We start from the raw sequence: 21,891 nt of genomic DNA, 5'->3' as shown, positions 1-21,891 counted from the left end.
AAAGCTGCTTTCAATCATTTTTATATTCAATAGCATGCATCATCATGAATTGGTGATAAAGATAGATGAAAAAAGGTAGTGATAATGAAAGTTATACAGGTGTAAATTAGAGCATATTTTTAAACTACTATGAAGTCACAGCTTCTTGAGATAACACAAAATTATAGGATATGTGCACATCCTAAGTTGAATGCTGGAGAATTCTGTACTGTTCTTATGCTGGTTGGTTATCTCTTGGGCAAGGCTGTCTGGGAAAGCAACAAACCTCTGTTCCCAAAGCTTCCTACTCCAAACCTGTTTCTGGGCCCCGGGAGCCAGCGTGGGGACAGTACAAGCCATTGTGTGCCAGACACATTCATGGTCACTTACTATTTGGGGAGCAGCTATGGAGGCACTGTAACCTCAGGTCCCCAGCCTCAGCCCTCTCCTCCTCAGTCCTGGAAAAGAGAATATAGAAGTAGCACCTTGAACAGAAAGAAAAGCTGCTCCCAAATGTTCACAAAAAGGGTCAAAACCAGTAAGAGTCCAACGTACCTGGGCTCCTCCATCTACAGCCAGGCCCACCATGCAGATGGTGATGGGCTCAGGAAGGACTTGGTTCCCCTGGCTTTGCCCCTCTTGGGGAAAGCTCATGTAAAGAGGCCTTGGGGAATAGAAATGAGGGGCTCAGGGCTGCATCTCTCCACTCTCCCCCTCTCCAGGGTGGATCTAAGCACTGGGGCCCAGCAGCATTGGGCAGTGTGTGTGGAAGTGGGGATGGTGCTGCTGCTGCATCATTTTAGTGCCAGTCCATGTGATTTCCAGAAGGAGCAGCTCTGTGGATAAAGCTTCCTGTGTTGCAGAATAAAGTACAGAACAAATCCGAGGCAGGAGGTTGCACTTATCCCTGTGCACGGATGAAAGGGGAATGGGAAGATTGGAAATATTGATGTCTCTGTGAAGAGCTACTGACTCTGCCAATGGGAGGTACATCAGGTCAGTAACTGAAACCCTGCTCAGGTACCTGGGTGACCAAGCAGGAAAACAGAGCAAAAGCTTGGCAAGTCTTTGGAAGGCATTGGTATGATCTGCACATCTGACACGAGCACAATGGACTTAGAGGAAGCAAGCTGTGAGTATGGTACATTACAGAAATGTGCAAAAAGGGAAAAAATGGCATGTGAATGATGATTCGAAAAGTTCTGGTTCTCACAGCGTTGGGAATAGCCCTGATTTATTAGCTCTGCAATAGCTTTGGTCTGCTGTCTGTTTCAAACTGCTCCTAGCACTTAAAACTACATTTTCTGTCCCTGCAGAGACATTTTGTCTGCACTGCTATCAATGGCAGTTTGAACTCAGTTCACTCCAGAATTTCACCAGTAGCATCTGCCTGCTTAGGTTGGTGTTGCAGATCTGAGTAAGGGCCCAGTCAGCAAGAAAAATGTTGTGAAATGTTGTGAGATCAGCTGCAGTGGCACAATGGGTGTTGATGGACAGCTGCAAACGCTGTGCTAGGGATGGGTGAGCTGGGGGAGGCTGAATCTTCCAGATTTTCTTGCTAAATGTGTTGGTTTAACAGCCCCTGGTAAGTGGGATTGGCTTCACAGGGAGCACAAGGCTGGATCCCAGACTGAACCAGGGCTCTGTGAACTCTGTCTGGCTCCCAGGCTGGGAAAGCCCCTGACCCCTCTCTGCAGTGGGGCTCTGCAGCCCTGACCAGCCTGGATGCACATCCAAAAGCTGCTCTTGTCCTCACTAAAGAGGCCATGGGCAATTCCAGTTCCCTCACACCAGAAATGTTTCATTCCTTGCCTGAGGCAGTGATGAGCTCTCCCGAGGATCTCACTTGGACTGGATTTCCACCCTTTCAGGCCCCATATCCCTCACCTCAGGCTCTGGTCCTCACATACCTCCACCCCTGCACATTCCCTTGTCCTCCCTGGAGCTGCTCCTGTCCCTGTCCCTGCAGCTGTGCCCCTTGCCCAGGGCTCCCTCTGCCCTTCCAGCAGCTCCTGCCCTGCCCCCAGAAGAGGCAAGGAGCACAGAGGAAAGTTTTCATTCTTTACCTGAGAGCAAGATCCACCAGAGTCCTGGGAGAAGGGAAAGGTGTGGTGGGGACGGTGCCTGAAAGGTTTTTTTAAATATATTTAAAAAAATGAAGGCAAGAAACAGAAGAAACTTGGGAAAGGATTGAGTCTGGGTGAGCTGGCTGTGCTGGCCCTGCCTGGGATGTGGGGATGGTGCTGGTGGAGCTGCTTGGTCTGAACAAGCAGAATTCTTGTGAATGCATCTTAATTATTACACAGCCATAGGGAAAAAGCTGCCAAAACAGCAGGGGAGAGCTAAAGCTGCTCAAACAGCAGCTCCTAAACAGCTGGGCAGGGGAAGAGGAGAAGGTCTGTCACCATCCCTGCAGCTGCTGCCACAGAGATTATCAGACTTTATGGGACAGAACAAAGAATCCCTGTCCCTTTGGCTTATCTTTGGCTTAATATTCCATAAAGCACAGGCTGTAAGAACAGAAATTAATTATTGATTAATTAATTGAAAAGGACTAATTGAAAAAAATGCACATATTTAAGATAAACCACAGTTTCTTGCTTCTGTATCAATCATTTCATGTTGGTTATGTGAAAGATACAGAGTTGGATTTTTCCCAATGGTTACCTGTAAAATGCCCTTTTTCTGCCAGGACAACACTGCCAACAGCAAAGGCCAGGTTGCATTTTAAAGTGACATCTAGTAAAATGCCTAGATACCTGCAAGAATGAAGCTCCATATCACTAATTTTTTCTTCGTGCAAATTAACCCAGCAAACAATATTTTATTACAGATAAACAGGTAACATCTAAGAGCTAATTCCTAAAGGGATCCTCAGAGCAGGAAGGGAGGAAGCAGGAGGGCAGTGAGGGCTCTGCTGGCTGGGGTAAACCTCAGATGAGGGACTGTGCTCATGACCACAGGGGGCAAGAGTCGTGAAACAGAGCAGGAAGAGAAACTGAGAGGGATGGAAGAGAGATTCTTGTTATGAACTAAAAAAATGAAAAAGATGAGCAAAAGTTAGAGACAGACATTGATTCAAAGGAAAACACGAAAAAAAGGAAGGAAAAACACTTGAAGGACAAAGACTGAAAGCTGACTTTGCAGTTAATTCTGATAATTTTCTAGAACACTTAGAGCATGAATAACACCTCCAATTCTGTATAATTGACCTGGTTTTCTCAGAGTTACCCTGAGGGCTATTGTACCTATTATATCTGAAGAGCTCTGGTGTCTTTCAATTTTATAGTGTGAACCACAGAGTCTGTTTTGTCTGGACTTCTCAAAGTATCACAAGCTGGGTGGGACATAAGTGGATGTAACACCATGAATCTTTGATTTTTCAGCAGCTGCTTCAGTGTTTTCCCAGTGTAGGAGCAGTGAGGTGCTCAGGGTACAGGGGATTTGGATGTGCTCCTGACTGAGGCTGGGCAGCTCCTGAGGTGGGCTCAGGGCAGGCTGTGGAGCAGAATTTGGGGTGCACACAGACATTCCTGGGGTGTTAAAGGCCTTCCCCACCTTCTCAGAGCAGAGGCTGCCCTGGGACGGGCAGGCTGAGGTTAAAGAGCAGCAGGGCCACAGAGGGTGAGGCAAAGGATGGAGCTGCTGGAGGGGATGAGGCTCATCCCCTGCACCTCCAGGGACAGCAGCACAGCTGGGAGCTCCCAAGGGGCCAGTTCAGCTCTTACATCTACATTTCCAGCAGATCTTCTGCTGTTCTATGCAGTTGCATGCAATTAAAATGAAGCACAATACAATGAGAGAGTTGAGAAAACACGTGCGAGATTAGCAGCATTTTACTGTCAGTATTTTTCATAAAGCAAATTTTTTCCCTGGGAGCAGAGGCCTGTAGGATAATATTCCCACAAAAAAAATTTTATCATGCAAAATGGGGCTGACACTTTCCTTCCCTGAGTCCCAGGTGCTAAATGGAGATGTTGGAATAATAATAAAGTTTAATGTTCAGAGGCATACAGGAAAGTGCCTGTTGCACAGGGTGTGCCCAGCCCAGAGGTTGCATATGTGCTCCAGGAGGTGCTGGCTCTGCACTGAGGCAAAGGAAAAGGCAAAAAGGGTGAAGAGACGTGCAAAGGAACTGGAAGGAAGAAAGGCTGGAGGGTTTTATTCATGAGGTATGAAAAGGAACATGGAGGTGGAGGAGTAGGAGGGAATGTGAAGTATCCCTGGGTATGTGCACAGGAAGGAAAGAGGATTTATTTTATTTTCTACTTGTGCAAAGGCAGATGGGAGCTCAGGGAAGTTGTGTGGGACTGAGGGCACACACAGCGTGCAGCAACAGGGTGTTGTTAATGGACAGCCCTGGACCCCTGCAGTCAGAGCATCCCCAGGGCACAGCAGTGAAGCTGAGCATGAATATGATCACTTTAAAAATTAAAAAAAATTTGTATATTGCTGCACAGCTTTGAATCTCTAGAATGATCCCATGGTAACACTGTCTCTGGGCTTCCTATTATGTATTCAGATACAACAATTAAAATAATGTGATATAAAAAAAGAAAGTGATAATCATGAAGTTAGGGAACACCACATGCTTGAGCTGACTGTGCCAAGTGTGTGTGGAAGGGCTGGGAGGAGGTGACCGAGGAGGGAATTGTTGGGGGTGGGATTGTGTCATCTTGTGAGGGCAGGAGGAGCCCAAACCAAACCCACAATGCCCATGTGAGAGAGAGAGAGAGAGAGAGGGGTCCCTGTCCTCTGGGCCATTAATATATTCTGCTATTTACTGCTCCAGTAGTGCTACTTCAACAAGTCTCCTTGGCATTTTCCAGTCTAACTCAAGATACTGCTCCTTATAGTTCTCCTGAGCTCCAATCTGCAATTCTCACTTCAAAAATTCATCTGGTTTCCCTCCCTGAGTGCTGATTTACCCTGAGGCACACACTGACCCCTTCCTCTTCAGTGTGTCTGGGCTTTCTTTGCTCCCACAGAGAATTTTTTAGAATTCACTGTCATGTCAAAATGCAAAATTAGGAAAATCATGGTGGTTTGCCTCATTTCTCTTTTCCTTCCAGACTGTCTAAAGGGCAGAGAGAAAACCTGGATGTTAGCACAGGGATAACTGCAACAACAGAATAATGAATGAGATAACCAAGGAAAAGCAATAATCATGGAAGCTCTCTAGTTCTGCCCTCTCAGGAGAGCTCCTCACTCTGCTGCTGAAATGCTGAAATTCCAAACCTTCTGTCCCCTCAGAGCTTCTCCAACATGGAGAAACTGCCCCACTAGTCTGACAAACAGCCATGCATCCTGCTTATATTTCCTGCCCACAAAATATCTTCATATCACTTCAGGCCATAGATTTTGGTGAGGATTTTCTGTACTTCTCAGCTCTTCATCCTGTCAGGATCCATCCCCTTGTGGAGCCCATCCCTGCTGTGTGAGCCCAGGATCTGTGTGTTCTTCACAATCCACAGCTTTAAACAAATCCTGAACTTTCTCTCCAAATAATGAGGGCAGGGGAGCAAAGTGACAGAGCATCTCTGGGCCTTGGGACCCACCAGGACTGCAGTCCCCCTCAGACCCTGGTGGCACCATGTGGGTGGCACTGGGTGGGTGGCACTGGGTGGGTGTTTTGCTGGGTTTGTGTGCATTTGCTCCAGAGGATGGGTCGTGCAAAGCAGCCAGGGATGGGTTGTGGGCATGGGATCACATGGGGAGATGGCAGCTCCAAAGTGGCCTGGTGGTGGCTGGAAAATGCCTCAGCAGCAGTTGGGATTATTGGGAGGTGCCTGTTGCACGTGCTGAGGGAGGATGGATGTCACATTTGGCACACCCCCACAGTTTTACCTTTCTAGAGAGGGAAAATCAGCTGACATTGGCAGCGCAGCTTTTTGTGAATTGGGTGCATACTGTAAAGATTTCAATGAGTATAGGAGAAAGGGTGGGCACTGGGGCAACACAAAATTGATCAAAAACCAAACCAAGGAGGACCTTTTGTGTTTGCCTTTCACACACACCTTTTCCAGGTGCCTCAGAGACTTCACCCATGAATGCTGAAGTGGGTGAGAGCCTGAAACCAGCAGAGTCCATGGAAACCTCCCCTGATGGAGTGACTGACTGCACTGACCTTTCTCTGAAGTACTTGATGGCTTCCTGGTCTAGGAAGTTCTGCTCTTCTCGAAAGCCCTGCTCAAAGATTTTGCGCTTGTGCCTGAACTCAATGACAGTCTTGGTGTAGGAGTTGAGGGTGGTGACAGAGGCTGCCATGCAGCAGGTGAAGGAGCCCCAGGCCAGACTGTGGAGAGAGAAACCAGCAGACAGAGCTGGGTTACACAGCAGCTCATGCCACATTTCTGACACACACACACAGGCTGGGAGCAGCAGGGAAGCTGGAGGTGACAAACCCATCTAAGCTCATCTTTCCTCCAGCAAACCCCTCTCATCTGAGCTCATCTTTCCTCCAGAGACCTGTGGCTCATGCTCAGGCAGGCAGGAGCATGGGCTGGGGGCTGGGCTCAGCCTTCATGCCATGGAGAACTGTGTGCTAAGGTGAACACTTGGTGACACCATGGCCAGACGCCTCCTGATCTCCTCTGAAATGCCTCAGAGCCTGGCAGACAAGTGTTAAAACCCCCACACACCTGGAAGGAGCAATGTCAGAGTCTTCTGGAGCAGTTTTCCCATCCCTGGGACACTGGCTGCACAATGACACTGCAGGGATGGGTTCTAATCTGCTTTTCATGCCTTCCTAAGATTACTGTGTTTCCTTCTTTCCTGGTTCATGGACACCTCTGGCCTTCCTGCATTGTGTCTGGTCTCTGAAAGCCTGACCAGAGCAGAAGACAACACTTCCATTTTGTGGACTCACCAGCCTGGCGGTTTCCTGGCTGAGTCCTCCAGAGTGAAGGCAGTGCCAACCTTGGCCAGCCAGGGCCAGCACACCTGCAAGTACCAACCAGGAGCACAGGGAGGCAGAGGGAGAAGGGAAGTGGAAGAAAATAAGAGACTGGCCCAGGTTCAAGCTGGAACAGCAGCAAGGGCTGTCCTGGGTGTGCTGGCAAGCAGGGTCAGCTGGGAGCTGCTCTGGTCCCTGCTTGTGGACAGGGCTTCCCCCCAGCTGCTCTTGTTCTCCCTGACCTCAAGTTCAGATGGGGGTGGCAAGGGACTCATGGCCCCAAGGAGTGGAGAGACTTTTTGAGCATGAAATGAGGCTGCAAAAACAGGCCCTGAATTGCCTCTTGTGTCTGCAGAGCTCCTCTGCCCTCCAGCTCCCCTTGGCTTCACACTCAGCCCATCAGCTCTGGCTACACAGAGCTCACAGTGGCTGCCTAAGTCAGCTGAATTAACTCCATCATCTGTGATGGTGACACACTTTACCTGCTCCTTTTTTGCACTTTTTCTGTAACAAATGGATGTGAATTATGCAGAGCAGAAAGTATCCAGCCCCAGTAGCATTATCTTATAAATACGCATTGTCAACACAGCTCTCAGCATGAGCTACTTTCCCATTCTGCAAAGGACCTGCAGACAAGGAAGCAGTTTCTCATTTCAAATTAGACAAAACTTGAAAAAGAGCACATATTCATGGACTGAAAAATCTGGGGAAAAAAATGGCTCAAGTAAACAGAAATGGCTCATTTCAATGATTTCAAAATTCAGCTTATAACAAGTCCTGCAGGGACTCCTGAGGCAAGGAGATATGTGGAGGCAGCTCTTTCCCTGTCCATTTTGAACCTGTTAGCCAGATGCAATCAAATGAGAAGGAAATGTGGTGACCCTGGGGTGACAAAGTTCCCTGAAGTTCCCCTTGGCTGGGGGAGAAGCAGGAATGGAGCTGGTGCTGGGTGTGAGGGGCACACTCAGCATCTTCCTGGCCTGCCTGGGTCTGCCTCCCACCCTGGAGTGTGGGGAAGAGCTCCAGCAGCTGCAAACATTTCCAGCTGGGCTCCCAAACAGTATCTAGGAAGAAGCCACCCAAAAGCTCACTGTGCCTGGGAGGTGCCTGGGGAATGGCATTTGAGGGAGAATTTCTCTTGGATCTTTCTGATGGTTTCTGATGAAATCAGAAGTGCTGAAAGGTTCAGAGAAGGAAATACAGACTAAAGACTCTCAGTGCCTGGCATTTGGGAAATTGTAGTAATTAGGCAATTAGGATAGATGTACTTTAGTTTTTATGGACCTTGGTTAAATGCTATTTATTTTGAATTGTAAAGAGTGGTTGTCCTACCCTAGGAGTTACACTTGCCTTAGGTGAAGGCCTCTTTAACAGCAATGTTGTTACTACTCCATGCCAGCTGTGCCCCAGATGTGCTGGGGCTGTACCCATAGACCCTCCTGCAGCTGAGCTCAGGGCTGGACTCTCAGGTTCCCCCATGGCTCAAACAGCTCAGGCTTGTTATATTTATTTGCTTTAGAGAGTCTGAACTCCAACATCTCCTGATCCTCAGGGGCACTGAAATCCCCAGCCTGGAGAATCCCCTGGCCCACTCCTGACTCGTGCCAGAGCCCAGAACAACCTCCAGACCTTGCCAATGGCTTGGGAATGGGCTTGGATAACAGACACCACCCTGAGACATCTGAGCAGACCATGAGTAGCCCTTCCTCATTCTGGGGAGGGGTGTTTTTATCCCTTTTGACAGAGGGGAAGTAGAGCCACAGAAAACTTAGTTTTCCCACTGGTCCTTGGGAAAGGGATGGCAGTGTGGATCCCCACGACCCTTTGGCTCTGGGCCATGGGGACAGTGTTCCCAGGGCTTGCCAGGGCTGTTTCAGTTCCCTGGCTGGGGGCTGCAGTGGCACATTCACAGCAGGCTGGAAATGAGGGTGGTGGTGACAGCTGATGGCTCAGGGCTTCTCAAAGCTCATGCTCCAGGACATTACCAGGAACCAGGTGGAGCAGAAAATGATTCCTGCATGTGTGGTTTTCCACCAGGCTGGGTGGGCATTTGTAATTAACTCTTCTTAAAGAAGGTGTTTGAGCCTGGGTGGTGCCAGGGGAGGTTCTCTGGTCTGTACAACAGTGCTGCCTCAGTGTTAGCTGGAAGGCAGAAGCCTTGGTTTGGCTTATTTTGACCTCCAGCCTGTCCTTTTCCAGGTCTGCTACCCATCACTAGCATGGCAGGGAGGGACCCCATGGCTGTCCTCAGGCTGGAAATGCTGCTGCTGCTCAGCCCTGTCCCAGCTGAGCTGGTGTTTGCACTTTGCCCCACATCCTGCATGGATCAATGGGCTGCCTTGGAAGCACCAGGGAAGGGAGGGATGCAGGGAGGGAGGGAGGGAGAGTGCTGAATGCAAGAAGGAGCTTGGTGGCTGCAGTGGCTGGAGAGAGCTCAGCTCCCAGGGTGGCTGTGTGGAGTGAGGCTGAGCTCTCACCCCAGGAATTCGGGCAGAGGGGACGTTGCTCCCTCAAATTTCCCTGCTTGTGAGTATCTCAGAGTCCTCCACAGTGAGACCCAATGCAGGGGCAGTCCTGGTCCTTGAACCAAAGCCCACTGTGCCTTCCCTGGCTGTGGCTGCCCAGGGAGAGCTGAGGGAGAGGCTGCTCTGGGATAGGGCTGGGGTCTGGACTCCATCCCCCATGGGACACAGCTCCCAGCTCCATCTGCCATGGGACACAGCTCCCAAACCCATCTCCCATGGAATACCAGCTCCTAAACCCATCTCCTGTGGAACACAGCTCCCAGCTCCATCTGCCATGGGACACATCTCTTAAACCCATATCTCATGGGACACAGCTCCATATCTATGGGACACCCACTCCCAGCTTCATCTCCCATGGAATACCAGCTCCCAAACCCATCTGCCATGGAACACCAGCTTCATCTGCCATGGGACACTATCTCCCAATCTCAATGGGATACCAGCTCCCAACACCATCTCCCATGGGACACAGCTCCATCTCTGTGGGACACAGCTCCCAGCTCCATCTCCCATGGGACATTGGTTCCCAGCCCCATCTGCCATGGAACACCAGCTCTGTGGGACACAGGTCCCAGCAGGGAGTGCGGGTGGGATGAGTGGGCCCAGGGAGAGCTCGGGATGCCCTGAGGGACCCTGGTGCCCACTCTGAGCCATGGGGGCTCTTGGCTTGCACAAGATGAAGGAGAATAATCTAATGAGTGTTTATCATGCAAGGCATTTAACAACATTTTGAAGTCTGAGTATTGCAGTAAATTGCAAAATAGATTACTGAAGACAAATATGCCTTATTATTTAAATCTATTGAAAATTATACAATTATTGTGACAGAGTTGTTATAAATATTAATATAAATATTATAAATATGTGAATGCAATGTATTTATAATTCCATTATCACATGCAATAAATATTCATTATTGAGACACCAAATAAGCTGGATTTTAAGTATAATGTGATTTGTATTTTGTAACATGTTGCTAAAATGGTAGAACTCCTCCTATGGAACACAGTGGAAAGAGGTGAGAATGAAAGACTAATAATTCCCTGCTGTGCTGTGCATAAGAAGTATTCACTTGTTGGTGTTAGTAAAGATTGTTGTCTTTGTTTTGAGATGGAAAGAAAATAATGTGCTATATTTAGAAACTACAAGAAGAAAGTATTTTCCCTATCCATCCAAAGAGGCTGATGCCTCTGGAGGATTGGGGATGTTGTTTGCAGGTATTTTTATTCTCCACAGCCTCCTGCTCTTGGTAAGCTTCTTATAAACATACAAGCAATATAACACAGTTGCTGTGTCTTTGCCAAATTAGTTTTGTGTGATTTTAGAAGATAAATGGGAAAGGTAAAAAAAAAAAAAAAAAGCCAAGTCCATTTTCCCAAGCCTTCTCCCCATGATCCACAGGGAAGTCTCATCGTGCCAGGAGCACTGCACCTTCCTCTGCAGTTGTGTTCAAAGCTGCACCCTAAGGTTCAACTGAGACATTAATTAAAAACAAGGGGTGGAAAAAAAATAAAAAAGCTCAAAGTCTCAGAAATGCCATGGCAATTATGTTCCTAAATTGAACTTTAATGAGAGTGCTCAATCTGTGTTGGTAATTGTGGGTGCTGTTTATTTACAAATGCTCTGTACCTGCTGATAGCACAGCTGCTGCTGCACAGAACTGTCCCCACACCTCCAAACCTGCCTGGCCCCGGGGGCTCCTGCAGGTTTGGCAGCTGGAAATCCACAGGGATGTTCCTGTTAGTTGGAGGTGATGTGTGCAGCACCCCAACAGGTGATGGAACAGCTCCAGGGGGGAAGAGATGAATGTGGGGTGACACTTACCAGAAGGACCATCCATAGTCCCAGGAGTGTGGTCGCCAGTCCTCTGGCCCAAGGCTGACTGTCACTTGGAAAACTTGAGTGTACATCATGTGGGCCACCATCCCCAAGAGACCTGGGAAGCAGGGATCAGAACAGGAATTTTTGTGCCAATGTGTTTTTTTAATAATTCTTGAGGGAGTTACTGCTGGAAGTGCTTTGAGAGCTCCAAAAAAGTCTTTGTTGTACGTTTATGCCTCCTGTTCTACTGTGGAGGAGGGAGCTGCATGGGCAGAGGAAAGATGTGACTGAGAGCTCATTATTTTACATCATTCTGAATTCTCAATTAAGAGAGGAGTTGAAGAATCGTTGAAGAAAATGTTGCACAAGGAGCATCCCCACCAACCCAGCTGCTGCAAACCAGGGGTGTGCCACCCACAGAGATCTCCCAGCCCGTCACAGACAGGCCCCAGGTGAGAGGAGGAGGAGGGAGGCTCCTGCAGGCAGTGCAGGCTCAGAGTGCTCATGCCACACAACTCTGTCCCAGCAGTTGCTAAGATTGATGCATTTCAACACTCATAAAACACTTGGAAGCTGCGCCAGGAAGTGAAGTGAGCTTGGTTCTCCTGATGATGCGTGGGGACAGGACCCCACTGGGATACTTTTGGTGGGGCAGGGCTGGTGATGCTTTTGTGACACTGTTAGAGCTCACTGAGGGAACTGCAGCTGGGTGAGGATCAGATTTGCAGTCCCTGTGAAGTTAAAGAACAAGGCTGCAGTAAATGACAGGGTGGCCTGAGTGGCTCTGCCTTTAGCTGGCCACTGTGGTCCTGCAGTTTAAACAGAAAAAAAACACCTGAACTTTTATTTAAACATTCTTTCAGGAAAACCAAACCCCACTTTTCAAGCAGTGGTGGTCAGGAGCAGCTCTGAGGCTTGGAGGATTTTCTAGCTACAGTAATTTGGGATGTTCCTGCCATGGCACCTGGGCAGTGCAGGGTGATGATCCCCAATGGGCTTGGGAAAGTGTGGGCTCAGGCTAAGGAGGTGGGGCTGGACCACTGTATCCCAAATAGCTCTTGGACCTACAGATGTGCAAAAGCCTCTTGTGCTGCAGTGGCAGCTCAAGGCACTCAGAAATACCAATATTCTGCCATGGTGGGTGCAGTGAGTCTGTGTCTGACACTTTGACCATTCATTCACTGTTCCCTCTGACCACTAATTTTTTCCATGGTTGCCCTTCCCATACATGGAAGATCCTGATTTCCCTCCCCCATCCACACCCAATTTTGGGCTCTTCTTTCCTTCTTAACCACTCCATTACTCTCCCCAGACCTGTGGATGATTCAGGGCAGTTCTGGGGGAGGAAAGCAGGGGAATGTTTGTGTTGTGGGCACGTTGAGCAGGACCTTCAGAAGACAAATGTCAGCTTTGATACAAACAAGTGCAGAGGCTGGGGGAAGAGTTGTGTTCCAGGGAGCTTACAGGGGTGATTTGCTCAGCTGCCTCGTGTTGGAGTGACACACTGCAAAGATAGGAGGTGGAAAGAGCAACTCACTCCAGGAGAAATGAGATTTGGGCAGGGTGGGTGGCCTAATGGGAGCACAGCAAAGTGCTGCACACCTTGCTTTTTTCCTGCTTGTATCTAATTTCCAGAATGCACCTGCAGCTTGCTGAACTTTTTAAATCAGTGGATTTTTTTTTTCAGCTGACAGTTGTGCCTTGATCTTAAGTCTGGAGTTTGCTGTTTCTACACGTCCTGTCAGTAATTTTTCAACCCTAATAAAATATTACAGCCTGCCCTGGGAGCTGTCACAGTCACTGAGAGGCAGCAGGAGGTTTGACACAGGCAGGACGAGCCTCAGCAGGGCTGAGCTGCTGGGCTCTGTCACGCAAACCTTGCTCAGGGTTTGAGCCACCCTCAGCCCTGGTGAGGAGGAGGTCACCAGCAAACACTGGAAACGTTCTTTGTTTTATCTCGCTAATGCCAGGGCGGGATGGGGCTGGATCTGCACCTGGCAGGGCTGTTGGTGCTGCTATGCCACATCCAAACTAAAGCAGAATAATGCAAATATTTTGTTGTGCTGCTTCATTCACTTTTGGTTTGGTCTATTTTAGCTGTGCCTTGCCAAGTTCTCCGTGGGGAAACCCTCTGGTCCTTTTTGCTGTACATTTAATGAGCTGAAATGAGCTGCCTGTACCACAAACCAAGAAAAGCTCCATGCCCAGGATCATCTTTTCCCCCAGCTGGTTGCTTGAGGCTGGGCAGGGAGGGCACAATGCCCATGCCCATCCAGGCTCCAGGGCAAGAGGGGTTTGCAGGTGGAGAATCCTGGTGATGTGGAGTGGTGGGCAGTGCAGAAACACGGATCATTCCTAGCTGGCTGGAGATCCTGGACCAGAGCTGCTTGGAGGTGTCAGTAAAGGGAGAAATTAAGGAGCTTTGGAAAACTGGAGATGAAGGAAATTTGGAAAAGACAATGTATTTTAAAGCATTTTCCCATATTTTTTACTAGAAATGCTATTTGTGGAATATATCACATTAATGAAAATGTTTTATTATAAATACTATGTGAGAAACATATGTAAGTTTTTTGGTTTGTGTAAGGTTAAGAGGGATGCCAAAATTGTGATGTTGTGGGGTATTTTTAGTGGCTCATAGAAACAACAATAAGTGACCACACTGTTGGGATATTTTTTCCTAAACTTTAGATGTTGAGCTATGAGAATGTGGAGATCTCATTGCACTTTTATGAGGGAACTCAAGCATGAATTTAATGAGGAGTGTTATGCTCCAATGGAAAGTCCTCTTCATTACCTAATTTCTATTAAGCTATGTCATTATAAATATGCTAAGCTTAAATAAATATAGTTTTCTTCTTTCCTCTAATATCCCTGCCATTGAAAATAACAACTAGCAGTGTACTGGGGTTTGGGGTTTTATCCTTGTTTCAATTCCTCTATCATTTTTCCCTGTAAAATTTTGAAGTTTATATTTGGACTATCTTGGCAATGTACTTAGAAAGAGGGAAGGCCAAAATAAAAATAGAAAGTTGTGTAGGAACGAAAACTTCATCATTCCTACAAAACTTTAAAACTGCAGTTAATGCTGAAGGGAGAGAGGAACAGCATGGAAGTAATTGATTGAATGCTGAAGAAATCCACATAGTTTGATTTTGAAAATGGAACTGATTTTTTTTTTTTTAAGTTCCAAATTATATCCAAAGCTGAAAAATATGCTTTGGCAGTTCTTATCAGATGTTTTTGTCACTCAGCTCTACTTCTGACCTTTCCTTTTTGTTATTATTTCATCATTTGCAGCTGTCCCTGAAGATACAGAGCCCTTCCCAGAATGTACTCTGCCTGTTGTAATGTCTTCCAGCCTGAAATGCAGCAGGATAAAATGCACTTCTATTGCAGAAATTCTTTCTGCTAGAGAGGTCCATGCAGGAGTGCTCACATGGGCACTCTTGCTGCTTGCATAAATCCTGGAAAGTGGGGGTTTTAGCCAGAAAAAAGCTTCACAGAAGTCAAGGGGCGCTTAACCACATGGCTGGAGTTATTTTAGAGAAGTCAGTTCCTCAAGTTCACATGGTGAGGGGCCCCAAGTACAGACTGAGCACAAAACCAGCCCAAAAGAGCTGTTCTGAGAGATGCACATGTCCCAGCCCACTCCTGGGGCTGCTCCTCAGTGCCATTATTAGAACCCTTTTCATTCTCAATTTTGTTAATTAACAAGATGAGCTCCTTCCTTTGGTTTTCCAGCCTTCACCTACTTTCAGGATTAACAGAGAAAAAAGACTTTTCAGCTTTACATGTTTTTAATTTTCCTCTGGAAAATGAGTGTGATGATGCTGCAAATGGAGCTGAGGCTGGAGCTGTGGTAATGGCTGTGCAGGCTGGGGAAGGATAATTACTGCATTGCTGCTGTGAAATCAGGAATGAGGATATTCACTTCTCCCTGGCAAGAGGAGAATTTATCATGCAGTCTTTGTGCCAAAGAAACAAAAAATTACAGTGAAAAATTGCGATAGCTAAACGGGGTAAGAGAGTCGTGGAGCCTCTGGTTTTTTATTCTCCCAAAGCTGTGAAATTTTGCTTTGTGGTGGTAAAAAGGGGAAGGGGAGGTTCATACCTGAAAGCACAGTGAAGACAGCAGCAAAGGCATTTAACTTGAGCCCATCTATGACACTGCTTGAATGAAAGAGCTCGAGGCACATGAGGCTGAACCCGACGACCAACAGCATGATGTACAACACCTCGGACACCACTGAGAGCCACAGCACACCTGGGGGCAAAGAGCAGCAACCTGTCAGCACTTGGGGAGTACTTGCAAGAGGTTAAAGTTGGCAAAAATTAATTAGGAAATCAGGAGTGTCTAGGAGTAACTGGAATTAGGAATTTTTTTTTTAAAGTTGGTTGGTTTTTGAGGTCACCAATTGTAATTGTTGTTTTTTTTTTTTTGTTTTTTTTTTAATGTTTATCACATCCACTGTATATTGGGAAAAAATTATTTACTGAAAAAGTCATTAAGCACAGTCTGGCCAGGGGAGTGGCAGAGCCACCATCCCTGGAAGTGTTCAGAAAACATCTAAAGGTGGCATTTCCCAATGTGCTTTGGGAGCATGAGGGCATTTGGTAAAAGGTTGACCTTGGTAATCTTGGTGGTCTTTTCCAGCCTTAATGATTCTGTGATTCACAGAATTTAAACTCAGCAAACCATGGCCCAAACTGAGAAAAACCAGAAAAAGCAGTGAATGAAGATGTGAAGAGTGGCAGGGTGGTAAAGACACTGCAGAAAGAACAAGCTGTTGCTTGTTCTTGTTCAGCTTGGCTACAGAACCTCTGTGGGGACGTGTGAGAACCTCTTGGCTCCTCTGAGCCCAGGCACAGCTCACAGAATTAATTTCCCCACCTGTTCCACAGTTTAGATGAGCACAATCCACATGCAGGGAGGTGATGGCACAGGGTACCTGATTGCCTGTGTGCTGCTGGGAGCTGGACAGCCTTGGATGCCTCTTTTCCACAAAGAAAATAAATTCAGTCCATGTTTTAAAATTCTTGCCACGGCCTAGTGCTGGGGGCTGTTGTTAGAAACAGCCCTGCAGGATGGCTGGTCTCACATGGGGGGTTCTCACAGGGTTTGTGCCACAGGACTGGCCCAGAAACTGCCACAATTACAGCAGGGTGGGCACAGATGTTTAAAACATGCTCAGCTGAGGAGCTGCAGATGCAAAAATGCCTGGCTGGAATTTCCTCAGCCCCTGGGTGCAGCCCTGAGGGTCAGGGCCCTGCTGGAGCTCGGCAGTGCTCAGGGCAGGGGCTCTGGGAGTGCCCAGCAGGGACTGCTGCACCACCAGGAGATGCCACCTTTGGGAATTCCAGCAGCACAAAACCTCCAGCAGGATCTGCTGAGTCTTTGAAAGTCACCAAGCCATGGGGTAAATTGGAGACGATGGGAACAGATGATAAGATTGAGTCCCTGCCCAATTTGCAATTGCTGTTTCAGCATGAGAATCTGCTCGAATTCTCCAGTACATTTGCTAACCTGATTGCTAGAGAATTCACCTGGAAACAATGAGCAGTGATGGAAAATTTCAGCCTAAGCAGTTGAAACATGGAAAGTTAAGCATCTGCAGACAATGGCTTATATTAGAAAATGTTAGCTGTAACCATAGAGACTGCTACAGGCTTCACTTATATTAATACTTTCTCTCCTCACTGCCAGAGCACATGTGTGATAAAGCCCACAGTCCAGCTTATCAAACCAGATATGCAGTCTCACTTTTATCAAATATTTGAGTGGCCTCTTGGTGGCCAGGCTGATCCCAGCTCATATTTTGTCTGGGAATTCATCTTTCTAATTACATCTAATTAATATGTGCTATTCGTTGTTGCCACTGTAGCTGACCTTCTGAGTTCTTAAACCACACTACAGAGATAGCAATAAATAAAGCTTTTAATTGCTCACAGTGGCTGTGTGTGCAATATTGCATCTATCAACAGCAAACAGCTGCTTATCTCACTCCTCTTAGTCAATTTGGTATCAGGCAACTCTTCCAAAAAGGAATGCAAGTGAGAGAGAGCAGAAACAGCAGGGTTTAGGAAGCATTTTGACTCATTTTCTCAAACCAGCAATGTCCATGATGAGAGAATGATGGAATGATTTGGGTTTGGAAGAATTAGCTGATGCAAACTTGACCCACAGACTGAGGCAGCAGAGAGCCCTAACTAATGAGCTGTAATTCATTCAGCCTACACATGAAATATTAATGTACAACACACCTGCCCAGGTGATTATTGCCCCGAGTCAAGCCTTGTGAACCCCCCTGGTGCTCTGTGCACACCAGGGCAGTGCTAAAACACTGCAGCTCACCACTGAGGTGTGGCTCCAGCTCTGCTTCCCTGAGCTCAAAGAGCTGCAGTCCATGGGTGACATCAGGCTGGTGTGCTCAGGTGTGGGGCAAATTCTCTTGGATGTTTTTATCAATGACCTGGACACTCTTAAGGAATTTTGCTTCTGGTGATCCTAAATCAGGAGGAGACCCTGAGTCCCTTGAGAATGGAAAGTCCTTAGGGAGAGATCTTGGTAGATTTGAGTGTGTCACCAACCAGATGACATCTAACAAGGACAAATGCTGGGTACTGCTCCTGGGCCAGGGTAATCCTGGATGTACCTACAGAGAGGGGAATAAGGAGCTGGAGTGCAGCCCTGCAGGAAGGGTCTGGGGGTTTGGCTGATGGTTTTGGGGTTTGGCTGATGGTTTTGAGGGTTTGGCTGATGGCTCTGGGGGTTCAGGTGATGTACTCAGCTCCATATATGCACACCCTACCTGCTGCCCGCCTCTGGCCCAGGGCCTGAAGCTGGTGCTGCAGGCACCAGTGCAGTGATTTTGGAAGGAGCAGGGGTTTGGGGATGTGCACATGTCCCTGTGGGAGCACCTGGATTTGTGTGTCCATTGCAAGGGGACACTCTCAGAGGGACAGGAGGGCTCTGGGAGCTGAGCCTGGAGGGCCTGGGGCCAGCTGGTGTCCTTTATTCTCCTAAGGAAGGAGAAAGGAGCAGCAGGGAGGAACACCTGGCTGTGTGGCTGGTGTCTCAGGGAGTGCTTTGCCTTCCCTTCCAAAGGGCTGGGATAAGAGTGGCTTTGCCAGCAGGATAACCTTTCAAGGAAATGATGAAAAGCTCAATCAGACGTGAGTTTTGCTCTCCTGTAAATCCTTTTTCTGATGAGACACAAAGGCTGGGTGAGTTTGCTGTGGGAGGCATATTCAATTACTGCTTTTTTGGGGCCCTGTTCATATCTACCAAGGAACTCTCTTGTCATATTCCATGGTGCTACTGAATACTTGCTCTGAGCCTTTTGTTTAGTGCATCTAATGTGGGGAAAGGCAAGTCCCACATGCAGTGTTTGCATAGTTCTATGTCCTGTCCTGCTTCTCTGATTTTGAATTTCATCTGAAATAATAACACCCAGAAAATGCATCCTGTGTATGAATTTTGGATTTTCCTGTGGCTACCTGAAGCAGAACAGTTGCTTCAGGTTATTAATTCAGGAGACAGAGTCTGTTCTGTGCTGATGGTGAAGTGATCTCCCACTGCTCCTCTCTCAACATGAGATTCATGAGGCAGTCACTTGGCACCACTTCCACTCACAACCTCTTACAGCCTCCTTCCTGCAAAGCAGAGAGCTCCTTCTCTTGAGGGGACCTCAGTCATTCCAGGTGACAGGGAAGAAGATCTCCAGGGTATTTTTCTCTTTTCCAATCTTCTCTGCTGTCATCTTTTCTGTCTGCTTACTCCCCTCCAGCCTGTGTCCTCTGCCCCAGGGATCTGTCTGGCCTAACTCAGCTTCAATGAAAAATCTCTCCTTCAGAAGAGTCAGGACTTGGTTCACTTAGAGAGTTCCACCTGGATGGCCTCTACCTGAGGATCTGCACTCTCATCAGTCACCAGACTCCTCTGATGTTTTGGTCTCCATCCTGTTTATGCATGTTTGTTTGTCCAACAAACCCACTCTGCCTGTGCAGAGAGGGGGCTGGGGAGGAGCTCAGCTGGGATGTGCCTCTGTACCAAGGACATTCCAATGTGAGACCTCCCAGGAAAGGAGATTCTTGGACTTTAAAGCAAAAGCAAACCCAGAGAGGTTTCAGTGGCACTCCCACACACACGAGGGTGGGGATGTGTGAGCAGCCCACCCAGCTTGCAAGCACCAGGACACCATGTGTTCAGCCCATCTTTCCAGGATTCCCTGGAATAATGCAGAGGATGACAGCTGTCAAGTCCTCCTCATGCCTGCTGGGCTTTTTTTAGGTGAGAAAATCGTGCTGGGTTTGCATGTTCCCTTCTGTGCTGGCCAGGAGCTGGCAGGGACCTGTCTCGCTGTCCTGTCACTCTCTGGGGAACATCAACTTCTTGTCCTGTGTCCGTGCCCATCCTGGTGTCCTGTGTCCTGTGTCCTGTGTCTGGGCCCATCCTGGTGTCTGAGAAGCTGCAGGAGGGTGGGCACTGTGATCTGGATGACCACTGACATCAGTACCATCAACACCTCCTGTCCTAACACACCTTCTCCTGTCATTTTTGTCCCTGGTGCTTCTCCCCCAGCCAGTGTGTCACCCCTCAGCAGTGCTGCTGACAATGACAGAGCCACTTCTGGGCACTGGGGGACACTTTGGACCTTTGCTCCCACCCACAGATAGGCTGTATGTCCCAGGTGGGATTGCTCTGATTGCTCACAGATTGTGAGGCTTTTCTTGGAGGAAAATGGGGTCACCAGCTTCAGGACAACCTCCCTGTCAAGCAAAATCCTTGAAAGTGCAGGAGCTGGGCTTGGCTTCTCACCCAGAATTTGAGGTTGAAAATCTGGGACTCGCCAAAAGATTTCACATAAATCAACCTATATCATAGGGCTCCTGCATCAGAAGGAATCATATCACATTCATATCATCTGATCTCATGGCAGGAAGAAGATCAGTGCAGTAGCTGGGACATGAAAGAACTTTGTGTCTCTGAGCTTTGTTATTTCCTAAGCAGTGTGTGAGACTGTCTGGTCCACGGAGCTTGTGGTGGGAAGCACCAGTGTCACCTCCTCAAGGGCTCAGGCCCTGCAGCAGCATTGTTACAAGGAGACTAATTTCCCAGCACTCTCCAGTGAAGTGAACAAACTCTTCATTATGGCTGGGAGGGGAACTGTTACCCACAAGATCCCTGGGGTTTTAGGCACTCAGGCGCTCCATGAGCCATCTGGCAGGATCAGTCCCTTGCCTTTCTGTCCGGCAGCACAGAGCAGCAGCGTTTTGAAAGAAGATCCACAGGTCTGGGTGCATCTCTGCAAGGTGCTGATCAACTTGAGTGCATCTGCCTGCACTGAGATGTTAGAAAAGGGATATTGCAGACAGTCCTGAAGGGATGAAACAAATGCAACATTTCTTCTGATAGTGAGAGAAAGAATCTCTACCTCAGCCTGCAGTGAGTCTCACAAAGTTCTTCCCAGAACCTGAAACCATTTCAGGTCAGCTCTGGCCATTGAGGAAGGAGTGGACACCTCTCACCATGGAGTGAGGGAGCTCCAGGGCTGAGCTTCCTGTAGAACAGGGATTCTGATAAAAGCCATGGGAATTCTGCTCAGAAGAACTTGAGGCATTCGGTGAGTTCCTGATGAAGGAACCCAAAGAACAGCACTGTTAATGACTTCCAGGAGGTTTGAGCTGAGTTTGACTGCTTGATGTCCAAAGTTCATTCCTTGCTCAAATCCATTGCCATTTCCAGACAAAAACAGGAACAGTTCACTCCATCTTCTCCATGAGAGAGCTCTGGTTAAGCTGAGCCATGTCAAGCCTGACACGTTCTGTGCTCCTTCCCCACAAAATCCCAAGATGATTCTCGTGTTGCATTATTAAAACCATGCTCAGGCTTGTTAGCAGTTTCGATTGAAGCACCAAGAACTTGGATGACATCTGAATGGGATTAGGTGCAGGATGATAAAGAAACATTTCCTGCTGTTTCTGGAATGCCAGAGTTCCATAATTTCAATTCCTGTTGAGTTTTTGAGATTAATGAGGCCAACAAACCAGTTCTGGAGAGTTTAAATCAAATCTATACCTCCTACCACCTACAGTTACATGCAGCCATGGAGTTTGATGCATACTTGTCAAATCAGAAAAGTTGGGTTTTGGTGCCAGCTCACTATGCCAACAGGATCTGATGGCAGATTTTGAGGTCCTATCTCCAGATGAAATAATGAAATCTTCTTCTGGATGCTCCTTCAGGCTGGCCAGGCCATGGAAATGACTGTCAAAGATCCAGTGTTGGTGCATGTTCTCAGGGAAACACTGAGGAGGTGGCCAACACAGGAATTGCTGGGAGAGTTCAAAGCATTTTGAATCCATAAACATGAGCTGTTTGCTCTTAAAGGATTTCTTCAGGGAAAGTCATATTGCTATTCCTGAAGGATGTTGCTGAGTCATGTTAACCTGTGTTTTACCCAGAAAGGCAGGGATTGTGTGCCTGGAAATGTCTGTCATGCATTTTGGAGAGTGGCTTGGAAATTATCCAGCATAAAGAAGCCCATAAATGAATGTACTGCCTGTGTGACACTGCCTGCTGAAAGGCCAGCCTTCCTGAGCAGTGCCCAAGAAGAAATGGTCTGGAATCTGTATTGATTTCTGAGGGCCCTTTCAGACAGAAAATTG

General features: G+C 47.7%; 1 protein-coding gene across 4 annotated transcripts in view; it reads right to left on the bottom strand.

Moving 5' to 3' along the window:
• Positions 1–21,891, bottom strand: part of GSG1L (GSG1 like) — a 56,908-nt gene that overhangs the window by 8,029 nt on the left and 26,988 nt on the right. For 2 of the 4 annotated variants that reach the window (XR_004981140.2, XM_036392127.2), the window contains exons 3-6: positions 15,335–15,487; positions 11,224–11,335; positions 6,107–6,274; positions 370–437 (exon numbers count right to left, since the gene is read on the bottom strand). Coding sequence is in view for 3 of the 4 variants with exons in the window: in XM_036392127.2 (XP_036248020.1) it covers positions 370–437; positions 6,107–6,274; positions 11,224–11,335; positions 15,335–15,487 (501 nt within the window). In the remaining variant the exon portion in view is untranslated. The remainder of the gene's footprint in view (positions 1–369; positions 438–6,106; positions 6,275–11,223; positions 11,336–15,334; positions 15,488–21,891) is intronic. The other 2 variants (XM_054516547.1, XM_036392125.2) reach the window with 1 other exon arrangement.

Source organism: Molothrus ater, chromosome 16, assembly GCF_012460135.2.
Source record: "Molothrus ater isolate BHLD 08-10-18 breed brown headed cowbird chromosome 16, BPBGC_Mater_1.1, whole genome shotgun sequence".
Classification (NCBI taxonomy): domain Eukaryota; kingdom Metazoa; phylum Chordata; class Aves; order Passeriformes; family Icteridae; genus Molothrus; species Molothrus ater.
This window is presented reverse-complemented; position numbering and strand designations above follow the sequence as displayed.